The sequence below is a fragment of the Amblyraja radiata genome, chromosome 22 (assembly GCF_010909765.2).
Source record: "Amblyraja radiata isolate CabotCenter1 chromosome 22, sAmbRad1.1.pri, whole genome shotgun sequence".
NCBI classification, from domain to species: Eukaryota; Metazoa; Chordata; class Chondrichthyes; order Rajiformes; family Rajidae; genus Amblyraja; species Amblyraja radiata.
The window spans coordinates 37,349,125-37,365,665 of NC_045977.1; the positions used below are offsets into that span (position 1 = coordinate 37,349,125).

General features: G+C 44.1%; 1 protein-coding gene across 2 annotated transcripts in view; it reads right to left on the minus strand.

Moving 5' to 3' along the window:
* The window catches only part of LOC116985943, a 261,983-nt gene that overhangs the window by 126,703 nt on the left and 118,739 nt on the right, over window positions 1-16,541 (minus strand). Inside the window, exons 85-97 of one of the 2 annotated variants that reach the window (XM_033041072.1) lie at window positions 15,984-16,117; window positions 14,829-14,953; window positions 13,799-13,970; window positions 13,499-13,711; window positions 12,214-12,384; window positions 11,939-12,076; window positions 11,335-11,384; window positions 10,803-10,923; window positions 10,576-10,658; window positions 9,010-9,139; window positions 7,718-7,908; window positions 6,316-6,403; window positions 5,187-5,307 (exon numbers count right to left, since the gene is read on the minus strand). In XM_033041072.1, coding sequence (XP_032896963.1) covers window positions 5,187-5,307; window positions 6,316-6,403; window positions 7,718-7,908; window positions 9,010-9,139; window positions 10,576-10,658; window positions 10,803-10,923; window positions 11,335-11,384; window positions 11,939-12,076; window positions 12,214-12,384; window positions 13,499-13,711; window positions 13,799-13,970; window positions 14,829-14,953; window positions 15,984-16,117 — 1,737 coding nt within the window. The remainder of the gene's footprint in view (window positions 1-5,186; window positions 5,308-6,315; window positions 6,404-7,717; window positions 7,909-9,009; window positions 9,140-10,575; window positions 10,659-10,802; window positions 10,924-11,334; window positions 11,385-11,938; window positions 12,077-12,213; window positions 12,385-13,498; window positions 13,712-13,798; window positions 13,971-14,828; window positions 14,954-15,983; window positions 16,118-16,541) is intronic. The other variant, XM_033041073.1, reaches the window with a different exon arrangement.

Here is a 16,541-nt window from a genome sequence, read left to right on the forward strand (position 1 = left end):
ACACCATTCCGGAGAGCTTGGAGGTTAAACCCGAGCAGGTCGATGATGTTCTGGGCGGTCAGATTCTGAGATAGAAACACAATTCACGAATGAGCAAAACAGGCGAGATATCGCACCTCATCAGGACTAATATCATCAGTTCATATAGGGTTCATGGTTTTCTTGTTCATTAAGTTTTCAGACAAGTCAGCTGTAAATGTGTGTGACCACAATGACATGTTGGTAATCAGTGGCAGTATTTCAGGATCAGAGGGTGTGAAGGCGATGGGCTGTGAGAGAGGATGTGAAGTAAAGGAACTGAACGCGTTGCAATACTTAAGCAGACAGAGGCTTGTCACCGACAATTTGTACCTGCACTTCTTCCGGATTCAAATTCTTGAAGATTCCAAACTCCATGTTGACTTTATTAATTGCAAGAAACTTCAAGTCATCAGTTGTGGCACCGCCTGGAGGAAGCAGAGACATTTCTCAGATGAATGCTGCAGTTCTGCACATTCACACAGCCTGGGGCAGCTCCAGCCAAGACCGCAAGAAATTGCAGAGACTTGTGGACACAGCCCAGACCATCACACAACCCAACCTCCCTTCCAGTGACTCCATCTACACCTCACACTGCAAGGCCAGCAGCATAATCAAGGCCTAGTCTCACCCTGATCACTCCCTCTTCTCCCCACTCCCATCAGGGAAGAGGTACACAAGCATGCAAGCATTTACACCCAGATTCAGGGGCAGTTTCTTCCCAGATATTATCAGGTGCCTGAACCATCGTATCAAGAACTAGAGAATGGTCCTAAGCTACCATCTACCTCATTGGAAACCCTCGGGCTATCTATAATCGGACTTTACTGGACTTTATCTTGCACTACACGTTATTCCTTTTATTCTGTGTCTGCACACTGTGGATGGTTCGAGTCTATTCGTGTATACTCTTTCCGCTGTATGGAAACACACGAGAAATTGCTTTACACTGTACCTCGATACACGTGACACCAACCTAAATGTGATGAAATGAAACTAAATAAACTAATCTAAATTAAACCAAACCAATCTATCAGATTGGATTGGATGCAAAGCAAAGCTTTTCACTGTATCTCGGTGCATCTTAATCTATGAGTAACCCAGATCTGAATTGGAAAAGCCCAGTCACCGTGGATCCCATGCATATTAATCTTTTGGAGAAGCGACCATGAGACCACCATCAAAATCAGACACAGAAGGAGTAAAATAAAACTTTGATTTACTTACCAATATACGCCTTGATCAGTTGATAGTATGTGATGGGGTTCTTTTGCTCAGGTTTCAGTGCCAGGAGGGCCTGATTGTAAAGGAGGTTTTTGACCGACTGAGGACAAGAAGAAAACTCCAGAGCCCCGGCGTCCCTGTGGGAGTAAGATTACATCGTCAGTCTCAGTTTGTGCTTCAACCATTGCACCAGGTTAGGGGCTTGCAAAACTAGTGTGGACTAGAGTGATCGGTGATGGGCTTGGACACGGTGGGCCGAAGGGCCTGTTTCCATGCTGTGTGTTTCACTCAATCAACCACACGGTGGCACAGCGGTACAGTTGCTGTCTCAGAGCGCCAGAGACCCGGGCTCGATCGTGACTACGGGTGCTGTCTGTATGGAGTTTGTACATTGGACTGGGACTGAAGGGTAGCCAATGTAACCCCACTTTTTAAGAAAGGAGGGAGAGAGAAAACAGGGAATTATAAATAGACCAGTTAGCCTTGCATCAGGAGTGGGGAAGATGCTCGAGTCGATTATTAAAGATGTTATAGCAGCGCATTTGGAAAGCAGTGACAGGATCGGACAAAGTCAGCATGGATTTATGAAGGGGAAATCATGCTTGACTACTCTTCTGGAATGTTTTGAGGATGTAACAAGTAGAATGGATAAGAGTCAGTGGGTGTGGTGCATCTGGAGTTTCAAAAAGACTCTGACAAGGTCCCACACAAGTGGGCAAAATTAGAGCACATGGTATTAGGGGTTGGGTATTGACATGGATAGAGAACTGGTTGGCAGACAGGAAACAAAGAGTAGGAATTACGGGTCCTTTTCAGGATGGTAGGCAGATGGTAGGCAGCTAGGCTCAATGCTGGGATCCCAGTTATTTACAATATAGATTAACGATCTAGACGAGGGGATTAAATGTAACATCTCCAAGTTTGCAGATGACACAAAGCATCGATCAAGCTCTGAGCTGTGACACTCACGTCAGATTTGAAATGTTCACCAGTTGCTCTCTGTCCAGAATGCACAAGTTGCCTCCACCAACAGCTTTCAAAGAGACTGCATTAAGAACATAATTGAACCGGAGGTATCTTGTAATGATGGCTTTAACCTGTAGAAATACATTTGGAGAACACAAAATAAATTCCAAACTTCTCTGTGATGTTGGTTTTATTCTAAATTTAATATGGAATAAGATCAAAATAACTTTTCAGTGAAGAAATTATAAATTCATAAGATCTTGGAGCAGAATTAAGCCAGTCAGCCTATCAAGTCTACTTCGCCATTCAATCATATCTAATCTATCTATCCTTCTTAATCCCATTCTCCTGCCTTCTCCCCATAACCCCTGACACCCGTTCTAATCGAGAATCTGTCAATATCCACCTTACAATGACTTGGCCTCCACAACCATCTGAGGCAATGAATTCCAGGTTCCGCACCCTCTGATTAAAGAAATTCATCCTCATCTCCGTTTCAAAGGTACATCCTTTTATTCTATGCCTCTGGTCCTAGACTGGTCCACTAGTGGAAGCATCCTCTTCACATTCACTCGATCCACACCTATCACAATTTGGTAAGTTTACAATGCTGGTGTCAGTACCGTTATGCTTTCCTGCTCTCGCCTCAATAATGCAGAAAGTGTCTCCACTCGAGTGATATTCCAGCTGTTGATTTCTGTTACATTGAACACGATGGAGATGTTGCCCAACAGTTGTAGCTGGTTTTCTGGGAGGCCACTGGAATAAATCTGTATGGAAATATCAACAACGTTAGCCTTCATTTTACTTGTTAAGATTCTGCTGCAAATTCTGCTTTAGTTTGAAATGCCGAGCTACAATGTGATTCCACTTCTCTTCATTGCACCTTGAAGAACATACAATGTGGTTCCCCCCCCCCGGAAAGATTTGGAACAGATACGCCAGCAAGTTTCACATGACTCCCTGTCAAACCCTCATGGTGCAGCGATGATGGGAGAACCTTGGAACTGAGCAAGTTCTGTATTGTTGGAGGTGCTGAATTTTGGACAGAACATTAAATTGAAGCCTTTCCTGCCTGTTCCAATTTGGTTAAAATCCCATTATTTACATTGGAGATACAGTGCAGAAACCGGCCCATCGGCCCACCACGTCACAAGCATTATCCTACACACACTAGGGACAATTTACAATTTTGACCGAACCCAATTAACATACAAACTTGCACATCTTGGAGTGTGGGAGGAAACCGGAGCTATCAGAGAAAACCCATGCGGTCATGGAGAGAACATACAAATTCTGTACAGACAGCACCCGTAGTCAGGATTAAATCCGGATCTGTGGCGTTGTAAGGCAGCAACTCAGACCAACCCCTATTGACTCTATTTGACAAAGAATAAATGGCAGTACCAAGTTCCAGGACAATTTGTATTCAGGGTGAAAATCATTGACACGATCTACATGGTTTTTATCTCCTTTTATTAGGGATATCTTCTATTTGATGATCATAAGACCAAATGACATAGGAGCAGAATTAGGCCATTGTCCATCGAGTCTACTCCATCATTCATTCAGCTGATTTATTTGTGATATCTTCTATCACAAAGTGGCAGGGGCAGCATGGTGGTGCATTGGTAGAGTTGCTGCCTTACAGCGCTTTCAGTGACCCAGGTTCGATCCTGACTATGGGTGCTGTCTGTACGGAGTTTGCATGTTGTCCCCGTGACCTGCGTGGGTTTTCTCCGAGATATTCGGTTTCCTCTCACAATCCAAAGACGTACAGGTTTGCAGGGTAGTTGGCATTGTATAAATGTATACATTGTCCCCAGTGTGTGTAGGGCAGAGTTAATATGCGGGGATCTCTGGTCGGCGCGGACTCGGTGGGCCGAAGGGCCTGTTTCCGCGCTGTATCTCTGAACTAATCTAACTTAGTGTGTGATTCTTCCTCTGTCCTTACACGGAGATTACATACCTGTAGAAGTCTCATTTTCAGCATTTTCAGCTGAGTTTGACCAAAGGCAAGAGATCCCAGTTGGAGAACATTATCTTTCAGCACAGCATCACTCAAACAAAGGTCCAACTGGGCTGCATTGTAGATTGCAGGCGTCAGGTCATTGATGTCCTCAGGAGCTATCACTCCCACTGTACAAGCTGCAAATACAAACCTCTGTTAGTTGATGGAGATGCAGGAAAGGCAGATTAACGTTGTGGGTTAAGGGGTTTTCAGATGTGAGAGAGGGGGTTAAAAAGACGTGATGGTAACGATATGGGTTCAATACATAACTACAGATGTAGGAAGAGATAATCTATTGAAAGGATCATTAAATGACCTGATACACCATCCACTACCCAACATTCATTGCCTCTATCTCCGGCACACCGTAACTGCCCAGTGCACCCTGACAACATGCATGAAGAAACAAGCCACGGTTCTTTAGTCCGCACCTCCCAACCTTCACCACCAAGCAAGGTGAGGGCAACAGGCATATGGGAACCTCAACCCATGTGAATACCCCTCCTAGCTGCACCCTCCCCAGCCAGGATATATGTAACTGTCCTTCATCACTGCTGGATCTGAAAGCTGCAACTCCGTATCCAACATTACCCGTAACATTACCCTTGAGGGCGGCACGTTTATGCAGCAGCAGTGTTGCTGCCTCACAGCGCAAGAGACCCAGTTCGATCCTCACTACGGGTGTCCGTACATTCTCCCCGTGATCTGTGTGGATTAACATTGGGAGCTTCGGTTTCCTCCCACACTCCAAAGACGTGCAGGTTTATAGGTGAATTGTAGAATTGTAGAATTAGTAAAATTGTAATTTGTCCCTGGTGTGTGTAGGATAGTGTTAGTGTGCGGGGATCGTTGGTCAGTGCGGACTCGGTGGGCCTTTGTTTGTAGATTATCAACCCAGGAACACATTAATACACCACGCTTCCCCAACACACCAATTATTCAACACATGCTTATACTGATGACATACTTGCAGTATTGTTCGACCTTCCTCCTAACTTGAGCTGTTCAATAAATCTCAACACTTCTTCACGAGGTTGTGATTTTTTGATTTCCTTGATAAATCTTGGCAGAGCTGCATCAAGGGTTGGCTGCATGGGGGAAGGAGAAAAGTTGAAGGATGACGTTAAACACATTGTTAATTATACATCTCTGCCTGGAACAGCACCAGTGAGAAAATATCCTGCATGAATGAAAACAGTTGGCATTTTGGTATCAATCCCTCTCCTTAACAATCCAACATCAGTCTGAACCTCAATTGAAGTGCTGCCAAAGTCTTGGGGCAAGGCGGAACTAGGAGTGAGCTGGCGACGTCGGACATGAGGAACAAGGGCCCGTAGGAGGGTGAACCGCAGTAATGCCTCCAGCGCCTTCAAGGTCGACTGCGAGAGGCACTCCCGGGACACAAAGATGGCCGGACAAGTAGAGGAGAGGGACGTCGGTTCGCGGGAACTGCTCCAGCACATTGAGCCCTTGGGCCAACTGGACTTTGGAAATGGTGCCATAACATGGCGGTGCCTGCGTGTGTCATATATGCAAAAATAATTTCACTGTGCAGTTGCAAACGTGATAAATAAAGCACCATTGAAACATTGAAATATGTTGGAACAGGAGGATTACAAATACGAGCAGCACAGCATCTCACCATCCCAACTTGGAAATGGACCAAGCTGAACTTCACCAAACCGTGATGATAGAGAACACGGAGCAGAGGCCCAGGACACGGGCTGAACTGCTGGTGGGAGCTGACAGAGGATCACCAGGGTGCTGGAACCAGATCTAAGTTGAAGACTCGGGGCGGGGAAAGAGGATGAGATGGGAGGATAATGGGGTGTTGGTCTTGTGATGGTGGAGGTAGGGGTGGGGAGGGCAAGGCAGGCACGGCCAATGTGGTCAAAGGGAAGAGAAAGCCCCTAAATGAGATTTCAGTCACAACGAGAGGGTTGGCAGCACATAATGAACCAACGTCACCATGGATTCTTCAGTCATTCCTATGTTCAAGTTTAACTCTACATTCTATTAGTCTAAACAAGGAATTCAAAGAAGTACAATTTCTCCAACTTGTCAACTTGAATGAAATTTGTGTCGCTAAAGCGTACCCTGTCGATTTCACTCCATGTGTCAGTCAAGGCCAAACAAAGATTTCCAATGCTTTGTATCGTAGACGAGGACCAGGATGAAGGAACACTGCAGACAAATGAAAATATCTCAGAGTTAATGAAGCACTGCTGTAAGTGGTAGCATAGTAATACAAACATTCGTGCTCTCAAGGTTCAACAGGAACATATCTAAGACCACACAGTGGCGCATCTAGTAGAGTCGCTGCCTCACAGCACCAGAGACCCAGGTTCAATCCTGATCTTGGGTGCTGTCAGGGTGGAGTTTGCACCCGTGTTCAGGTGTTCCTCCTTTCTCCCCATATCCACAATGGCATGAGATTTGGCAGGTTAATTGGTGACTGTAAATTATCCCCAGTGTGCAAAATCTGGTGGGGGAATTAATAGCAATATGCAGAAAATAAAGTGGGATTAGAATAGTGGAGGATGAGTGTAGATGGGTGCATAGAGACCATGGACCAAAGGGCCTTTTTCCACCTCTATCTGTCTCTACTCTGCAATGAAAATCCTTTCAAGATACACCCATGAGATTTAGTTACTAATCTGAGTGAGTTTGATCTCCAAAATTAAAAACACAAAAAATCTCTCTCTGTAAATGATTCTCAAATAATCAATTAGTCTGCAATAGACCCAGCCGCAGGGTAAGGATGTTCATCACACAGGAATGTTTTGGGCAAACATATGTTGACCATGGGCTTTTATTATAGAGTAATACGGCATGGAAACAGGCCCTTCAGCCCAACTTGCCCACACCAACCAACATGTTCCAATTACACAAGTCCCACCTACCTGCCTTTGGCCCATATCCCTCTAAACGGTCCTATCCATGTACCTGTCTAATTGCTTCTTAAACGATAGTCCCTGCCTCAACGTCTTCCTCCGGCAGCTCGTTCCATACATCCTTTGCATGAAAGAGTTACCCCTCAAGTTCCTATTAAGCCTTTCCCTCCTTCACCTTGAACCTATGGCCTCTGGTTCTCAATTTCCACACTCTGGGCAAGAGACACTGTGCATCCACCCAATCGAGTCCTCTCATGATTTTATACACCTCTATCAGATCACCCCTCATCCTTTCTATGCTCCAGGGAATAGAGTCCCAGCCTGCTCAACCTCTCCCTATAGCTCAGACGGTGCAGTCCTGGCAACATCCTTGGTAATCCTCTCTGCACCCTTTCCATCTTCACAACATCTTTCCTATAACATGGTGCCTAGAGGAGCATGTATCAGGAATTAAAGTGTTGTTATTTCAAGTCACCTGCTTCCACTGGATTGTAGATAGAGTCTGTACGTTCTTCTTAGAAAGTCCTTTATGACGTAGTGAAACATCAACTACGGAGACTTTTAATGTGATCTGTATTGTAAAGGATGAGCATTTCACACTCACCCATATCTGCTTTTTCCATTTCTGAGGAGAACTTCAATTGCAATCTTCTGATCTTCTTGATAGGTGCCACATTTTTTTAATGCTTCCAGAATAGTTATATCAGATGCCAGGATTGCATTTCCATCAAGTTCACAGACCAATCGACCGAATGTGGTCACACTCTCCTTCGTCAGCTTGTTGCCAGTAATTCCCTGGATTTTTGTCAAATGGTTAACATTAATTCTGCAGCATTTCACTGTGATGCAACTCAGTTAAAACTTTCCCATTGTTAAGATCGCTCTTGTTGTGTAGACTAATAATGCCACAATATATCAGCATATCAAGAACACGTTACATTTTTAGACACAAAAAGCTAGAGTAACTCAGCGGGTCAGGCAGCATCTCTGGAGAAAAGGAATAGGTGACGTTTCGGGTTGAGATCCTTCTTCAGACTCGACCAATCACGTCACCTATTTCCTTTGGTTTAAACCAGCACCTGTAGTTCCTTCTGCACAGGTAACATTTTTAGCTGGTTATCAATTTAACATCAACTGTGGGTTTCAGCTTCAGCTAAATGGATCTCAAATTATTCGCACACTGGTGAACACAACGGTGTTTAAAAATGCTCATGACTTTAAACGGGTGGTTGTTCCCAGACCAGATTCTACTAACAATTCCTTCAACATGCAACCTCTGCTACTTGCCTTTCCAAAAGGTCTTGGAGTTTTACTGAATATTATTGATCAGACTGAATATTAATTATCATTATTGATAATTTGGGAATGCTGGTGTTCACCTTCACCCAGACACGCTGCATAAACATGAAAAGAAAGTAGGTATGGGACGTAACAGTCATCAACAATTGGGACTGGCATCTGACAACTGAATAATCAACAATTCATTGAATGTACTGAAGCGTTAGCTCTTCTGAATCATCCGACCACAATCAGAGAGCAGTGCTGAACTACTATCGACCTCTTTGATGACCCTCGGACTTTCCTCAATCGAACGTTTGCTGGCTTTATCTTGCACTAAATGTTATTCCCATAAAGGGCTCAATTGTAATCATGTATTGTCTTTCTGCTGACAGGTTAGCACACAGCAAAAGCTTTTCACTGTACCTCGGTACACGTGACAATAAACTAAATTGAACAGACCTGATAAACCTCCTCACTTACACCCAGTGCAATTATTGACAAAGTGTCAGGGTTGTACATTTAATATCAATTCAAACCGTGCGATCACATGGAGGTGTGCCAAGATAACGGGTTCATCAACCCCAGGTTTGCATCTGCTTAACACTTCATCCTTACCAGGCAGGTCTTGGCATCACTCAGAATACGTTGCTTTCTTGCTGATACTTTCCGTAAGGTATTAACGTTCGATTTCCCAACTAACTTGAAGAACTCCCGGCAGTTGAACCGAGTCCTGAAGTATTGATAACTATGAAGCAAAACAGAAAATACACCAGATATTATTATTGATATGAAGAGTTATTCTTTCTTCTCTCTGCTCCCGTCTGGCAGAAGGTGCAGGAGTTTGAAAGTGCACAGGAACAGCTTCTTCCCCTCAGTTATCAGGTGTCTGAACCATCCTTCCATAAGCTGGGGTAATGTTTGATTCACCTCTTCCCTATTGTGTCCATTTAGTCTCCCTTGGTACAACTGGACAGTAACAGTGCAACAAAAGTCTGGACCACACTACATTAAAGTCCAAGGTTATTCTTTGTCCATCTGTCCCTCAGATATCCAACGGGTCCTCACAGTACTGACTAACCCATGCACTGATCTTATGGCCGATTCCCCGATCACCGTCAGCCTTCTTTCTCCATTTGTTCAATTATCGTGACCCGCTGAACAGTCAATGGGCCCAAACCTCCAAACCCCTGCTCCCGGCACAATGCCTCTGACAAGCCATCCAACGGCCTTGCTGCCCAAGGCTCTGGTCTTCTGATGGCTCACCCTCTTAATCTGCCCCACACCATGTCCCCATTGGGACACTGTCCCCCACATTGACTCAGTCCTGTGAACATGAGACCCAAGATCATACCTCACACCCATTGGGAAGCACCACCATTTCTACCTCATCCTTTCCAGATATAATTTAGTGTGAATCTCTGAGATTTCCATTTCCCACACAACCTCTGTGCTTGGTCACTGAGGACAACTATCACAGTGAGGAATAAACACGTTGCTTTGAGTCCATGTGCTCACGTTATGTTTCTATGAAACTTATAACAGCAAGCACCCTGGTTTAAAACAGATCCGGGGAATTCAACAAATAACTTGTGGCGGCAAAGTGGCGCAGTAGACTTTCTGCCTTAGAGAGCCAGGGACCCAGGTTCGATCCTGACTATGGGCGCTGTTTGTACAGAGTATGTACGTTTTCCCTGCGACCTGCATGGGTTTTCTGCGAGATCTTTGTTTTCCCGATCTAATTTTCTAATTAGTTTAATTAATTAATGTGCAACGTTCGGCAAAGACGAGTTATGACATCCTTCTCAATTATGTTTCATCTAAATCTGTGGAAAATTTCATGTAGTTTGGTGACTTGGGTCACAAAAACTGATTTCTAGACACATTTTTGATGCTCGGCCCACAGCCTACTATGGGCGCTGTTTGTACGGAGTATGTACGTTTTCCCCGCGACCTGCATGCGTTTTCTGCGAGATCTTTGTTTTCCTCCCATACTACAAAGACGTACAGGTTTGTAGGTTAATTGGTTCGGTATAAATGTAAATTGTCCCTCGTGTGCGTAGCATAGTGTTAACGTGCGGGGATCGTTGGTCGGAGCAGACTCGGTGGGTCGAAGGACCTCTTTCTGTGCTGTATCTCTAAACTAAACTAAACTGAGAAAACTGTTCCAAGGAAACAACATACTTGAACAGCAGAACATCCGCAGGTAAGGCATCCAATGTGACATCAGTTTTTGCAGAAGTGAGCCTTCCAGCCATACACTCAAGCTGAAACGACAGACAACAACGTCACGTTGGGAACTGAAGCATGGAGACACTTTTATTAGTTATTTTCCTCTCAACATCCCACTGTAGTTTTACTTCAGTAGTAGGTTAACTGGACGTTTCTGACAATTCTTTAAATGTTCTCACCTGACTTTCATCCAGCACAACCTCTTTATCCTTCACTGCTTGAACGAGCTTCAGGAACACTGGGAATGGGAGGGTTTTCGTTGCACCACAACTAAAGCCTCTGAGGACAGCTTGTGAATATCTGGAACAGGTTGTGGCAATATTAATATCTAAACAGTCCACTTTTGTCATCACTTTAAAACCTTCAATCACAACCTCCACACCACTGCAATCCCAAACGATGTTAACATCTCAGGTTGTGATTTTAGACGTTGTCACAGCACGGGACAGAATATTCAGCTGGTGAACAACTCTGGAAAAATCAACAAGTGTCCTTCATTCACAGCAATTTAATTACTGATGTAAATTGGTCGTAACACAAAGCATTGGGCGTGTTAGATGCACGAGAAAGCTCAAACTCAACTTAATCGCACGAATGATGACATCAACACTCAAGCTAAATAGACGGGCGTCAATGTCACATTGAGAACTGAGGCATGGAAGCACTGATTTAGGCATCAAAAACGGCAGAGATTAAAAGAGCATTGCTTACGTCTCAAAATTGTTGTTGGATTTGACCACAGCTTGAAAGAAAACGGCAGCCTATGGAAGAAAAGGATTTGAATTAATAACTAACGTAACAGGGTTATGGAGTGTTCATACACTCACCGCTCACACAACATGGATGGAACAATATTCCTGACATCTAACGTACAATGACATGAAGCAGCGGACTTTCATAAATTCAGAGATTACACGAGCAGAATTAAGCCATTCAGCCCAGCAAGTCTACTCCACCATTCAATCATGGCTGATCTATCTTTCCCCCTCAACCCCATTCTCCTGCCTATTCCCCATAACCCCCGACACCCGTACTAATCAAGAATCTGTCAATCTCTGCCTTAAAAATATGCAATGACTTGGCCTCCACAGCCGTCTGTGGCAATAAATTCCACTGATTCACCACCCTCTGACTAAAGAAATTATCACCCGTCCCCTTTCTAAAGGCAAGTCCTTTTATTCTGAGGCTATGGTCTCTGGTCCTAGACTCTCCCACAGGTGGAAACATCCGCTCCACATCTACTCTATCAAGGCCTTTCACTGTGATCTTCCTCATTACAGCCGTCGTCTCTGCTGTAAACAACCAGATCATCTACCTGACTGGGAGTCCACTTTTTATTGTTGACGTCGATGACGCTTAAGTTGGAGGTTAACAGCACAGGTGGAATCTCTTTGACGAGACCAGATGGGATTTTCCTCACAGTGGAGGCTGGGTTCTTGACGTTCCTCAGCACCTGATTTACAACAAAATAGGATAGAATTTACTGGAAGGCGAGAACAGGTATCAGACTACAGCATTAATGTTGATAACATCTAGACAGCCCGTGAGAAACAGATCACATTTTGTACCCCTGACAATCACATTGCTCACCTGCAGAACACAGATCGTCTGTATAGATTGTGGTGCTGTTTGAATGTCCTGCAGAAACCTCGTGTTTGAGATTACATTGATTAATATCTCGGGATTAATACGTCGGAACACATTGCTGGGAATACCGGCAATCAGGCTTCCCAGACCCAGCAGTCTATCCGTGTCAATGACCTGGTTAAAAAGTGAAAGACAAATGTCACAAATTGGCCAGGCTATCAAGAATTCATTTTCAAGACTTGTGGCATAATATTGTGATTACCTCCCCCATTCCCCATGTCAGAGAATATGTCGTGAGAAATGACTGAAAATATTGGCTGATCTTCCCACTGCATACACCATTGTACATTTGCTTGAAGACTAAATACTCTTGCAGAATAATTTACCTTCTGCATGGGTCTTTATGGTAGGCTGCTCTAGAAGGACAGATCCCATGGGATTCAAGGAAAGGTGGCTGAATGGATAGAAAATTGGCATCATGGACAGAAACAGAGGGTGATGGTGGAAGGTTGCTTTTTGGACTGGAGGTCTGTGACTAGTGGTGTGCCTCGGGGTTTGGTGCATCCATTTCCATGATTTGGATGAGAACATACGTGACATGGTTAGGAAGTTCACAGATGAAACAAAAATGGGTGGTATTATCACGAGTGAAGGTGGTTGTCAAAAATTGCAGCAGGATCTTGATGGGTTGGATAGATGGGCTGAGGAATGGTTGATGGAATTTAATAGAGAAATGTGAGGTGTTGCTTTCTCGAAGCACTAACATGGGCAGAACCTACACAGTGAATGGTAGGGATCTCTAGAGTGTTGTAGAGTAGAGGGATCTAGTAGTACAGATACATATTTCATTGAAAGCGGCATCACAGTTAGATAGGGTGGTCAAAAAGACTTTTGGCACGTTGGCCTTCATCACTCAGAGTATTGAGTAGAAAAGTTAGGAGGTAATGTTGCAGTTGTCTAAGACATTGGTGAGGCCACATTTAGAGTATTGTGTTTATTTTGGGGACCACGTTATAGGAAAGATGTTGTCAAGCTGGAAAGGGTACAGAGAAGATTTACCACTGTATGAAAAGGTGTGATCCTAGGGATGTACAACACACAGAGTCAGACTGCTGTTCTGCATGAATTCAGCTAACCAGACTTCCAGCTGCACTCTATCATTCCACAGTCAGTAACTTTACATGCAGCTCTTTGAAAATTCTTTGCTCAGACACAGATATTAACCTTGTACAGCAAATTCACTTTAAGCACCAGAGGCTCTTGAGATATGATTTATTCATTAACTCACCTGAAAACCGCCTTGTAGGAGCTTGTTTACGATGGAATTAGCCTGGCCAATGTTCCAGCCTGTGACGGTGCTCAGGATTGGCAGGGCTTGCTCCAGAGTGTTCCCATCAATATTGTCAACCTGTGACAGCGACAGTCCAACTGCGGTTTGCCCCAAAGTGTTCAAAGTGCTGACTGAAAAGTTGTCGATTTTGCCCACTAAATATACCGCCAGCTGAAAGAGCGAACAGCATTGCATTAACACCGAGCATCTTTCACCACACCTGCTTCAGCAAAGTGTTTTACAGGAAGTATTTCTCACCTGAAGCTGTTCATCTGTTGGACCTTCAGCGGGTAAGGTGCCATTGGCAGTTGTGTTTGGAGACACACCAGGCTCACACACTTGGTTGACCTTCTCGATCACAGACAAGATTTCCTGTTCACTCAAGGTCTGTGAAGTACCGTCAATGAAGCAAACCAGAGAGTCTGGGAGGCTGCAAGAGATAGATGCCAGTCACACATTGTATGAGCCAATCTTACAGAACCAGAGTTCGAAGGAACTCCCTCTCAACAGGCATGAGTAATTGTTTTTAATCCAATATCTCTCGCCATTGTATGTTCGACCTCTTTCAAATTGCTCTTCTGTATTCCCATTGAAAACCAGAACTTCTTCAACCAAGTTTCTTCAACCCTTTGTAACCAGACATGTGTGTTTCACACTTGCTCAGTGCCCTGCAAACTTCTTTAACAGTTTCTGGACACAGTTTCTTCATATTTCTTTCAGATCCACAAAAGATTAGAGTCATTGAGTCATACAGTCACACGACACAGAAACACGTCCATCAGCCCAAATTTCCCATGTTGACCAACATGTCCCATCTACATTATTCCCACCTGCCTGCATTTGGCCCATATCAGACTGAAGAAGGGTCTCGACCTGAAACGTCACCTATTCCTTCTCTCCAGAAAAACACCATCTTCGGTGTGAAAATGTTGCCCCTCAGTTTCCTACTACATTTTTCCCTCTCACCTTAAACCAATGTCCTCTGCTTCTTGATTTCCCTACTCTGGAAAAAAGACTACAAATAAGGTGAAAGATTATTGTGGCATAGACTGTAATGCAACGTAACAATCAAACCATATTAAATGGCAGAGGGGTCAACTCTGGGGCTACTGTGTATATTGGTCCACACATCATGAATGGTTCATGGAGGTGACTCACCACCGCCTTCTCAGGGGAAACCCGGGATGGTCAAGAGATGTTGTCCACACCCGCAATGCCCCCAGCCTTTTCACAACACAACACGAAACTGCTTCACTCCTGTCAGGGAGAGATGATGTCAAAGGCCTACCTTGAGACATTCACATTAGAGTTGTTTCTGAACACCAGGTTGAGGTAGAACTTTGAAACTTCACTGGGTAACATCAGATTTGCCAAGAGTGCCAAGTTTTCAGGGTTTTCAGCAAATCGTTGAATCTGCACAAGGTTGAGAAGAAATACCAAATATTCAACTGGAAGATGCCTTTTAATGACTAATCTTTGAAAGAATTAAAGATTGCTTCATGTTGGTGAAACACACATTGATGGATAACGTGGATTGTATGAAAGCTTCCAAACCACAGATGCTGTTTAATAGAATATTGTGTGGTTGCATCAAACTGTAAGCTTATTTTGCACTCCCATCTATTTTCTTATCCAAAGATTTCTGAAATGTGACTGGTTTGTAAGTTCCTGCTTTGTTTGCTACTCCGAACAAGGATTTATACCTCTAGGAGGCTAACACTTAAGTTTGACATATGAGAGACTGCAGATGCTGGAATCCTGAACAAATGTAAAGTGCAGAATGAACACTGTGGGTCAGGCAGCATCTGTGGAAGCAAAAGACAGGCGGCGTTTCCGTAAGGAATAGGAGCAGAATTAAACTATTTGGTCCATCCAGTCTACTCCACCATTCAATCTGGCTGATCTATTTCCCAACTTCTTCCCATACCCTTTGACACCCTTCCTAAGCAAGAATTTCAGATTAGGATCTTACTTCCAAATTGAATTGATCAGAATTGTCGACTGTCCATTCCCTCCCCAGATGCTGCCTGACCCACTGAGTTCCTACTGCACTTTGTGCTTTGTTAAATAGTTCATAAGTTGTAGGAGCAGAATTAGGCCATTTGGCCCATCAAGTCTACTCCACCATTCAATCATGGCTGATCTATCTTCCCCTCCCAAACCCATTCTTCTGCCTTCTCCCCCATAACCCCTGACACCCACACTAATCAAGAATCTGTCAAGCGCCGCCTTAAAAATATCCATTGACTTGGTCTCCCCAGCCTTCTGTGGCAATGAATTTCACAGATTCACCACTCCCTGACTAAAGAAACTCCTCCTCATCTTCACAGTTATGTTTTTCAAAATTGATTTCCACAAGTAGCTGGTTGTCCGGACAACTCGATGTTTGACAACAGATTCAGTTTTAACAATCCCAATCAAAAGTTTCAAGGAGAATATGTACCTCAGATTCATTATTGAAGAAGGACAGAAGGTCCACGTTTGATATCTGATTCATGTAAAGCCCCAGATATTGAGCAAACCAGGCAGTGGAGTTCAGGGTAGGATCAGCAACATTATAGCACTTGGGCTTGGGACCTGTAAGAAAAATAATTCCACGTTAATTCTGTATAAAATGAAAAGTCGTGCCCAACATCATTTCCACTATCAAGTAGGAATTGCACTTCCATGACCAACAGCAGGGACAGTTTCTTCCCAGCTGTACCAGGCAACTGAACCATCCTACCGTAACCAGAGGGCAGTCCTGAACTATTATCTACTTCATCGGGGACCCTTGGTCCATCTTTGATCAGACTTTACTGGCTTTACCTTGCACTAAGCGTTATTGTACCTGTACACTGTGAATGGCTCGATTGTAATCATGTATTGTCTTTCCGCTGGCTGGTTGGCACGCAACAAAAGCTTTTCACTGTACACGTGACACTAAACTAAACTGAACTGAGAATTAATCCACGTGTTGAATCGTGCATCTGAAACAGGCTGAACAGCCATGCACAGAACA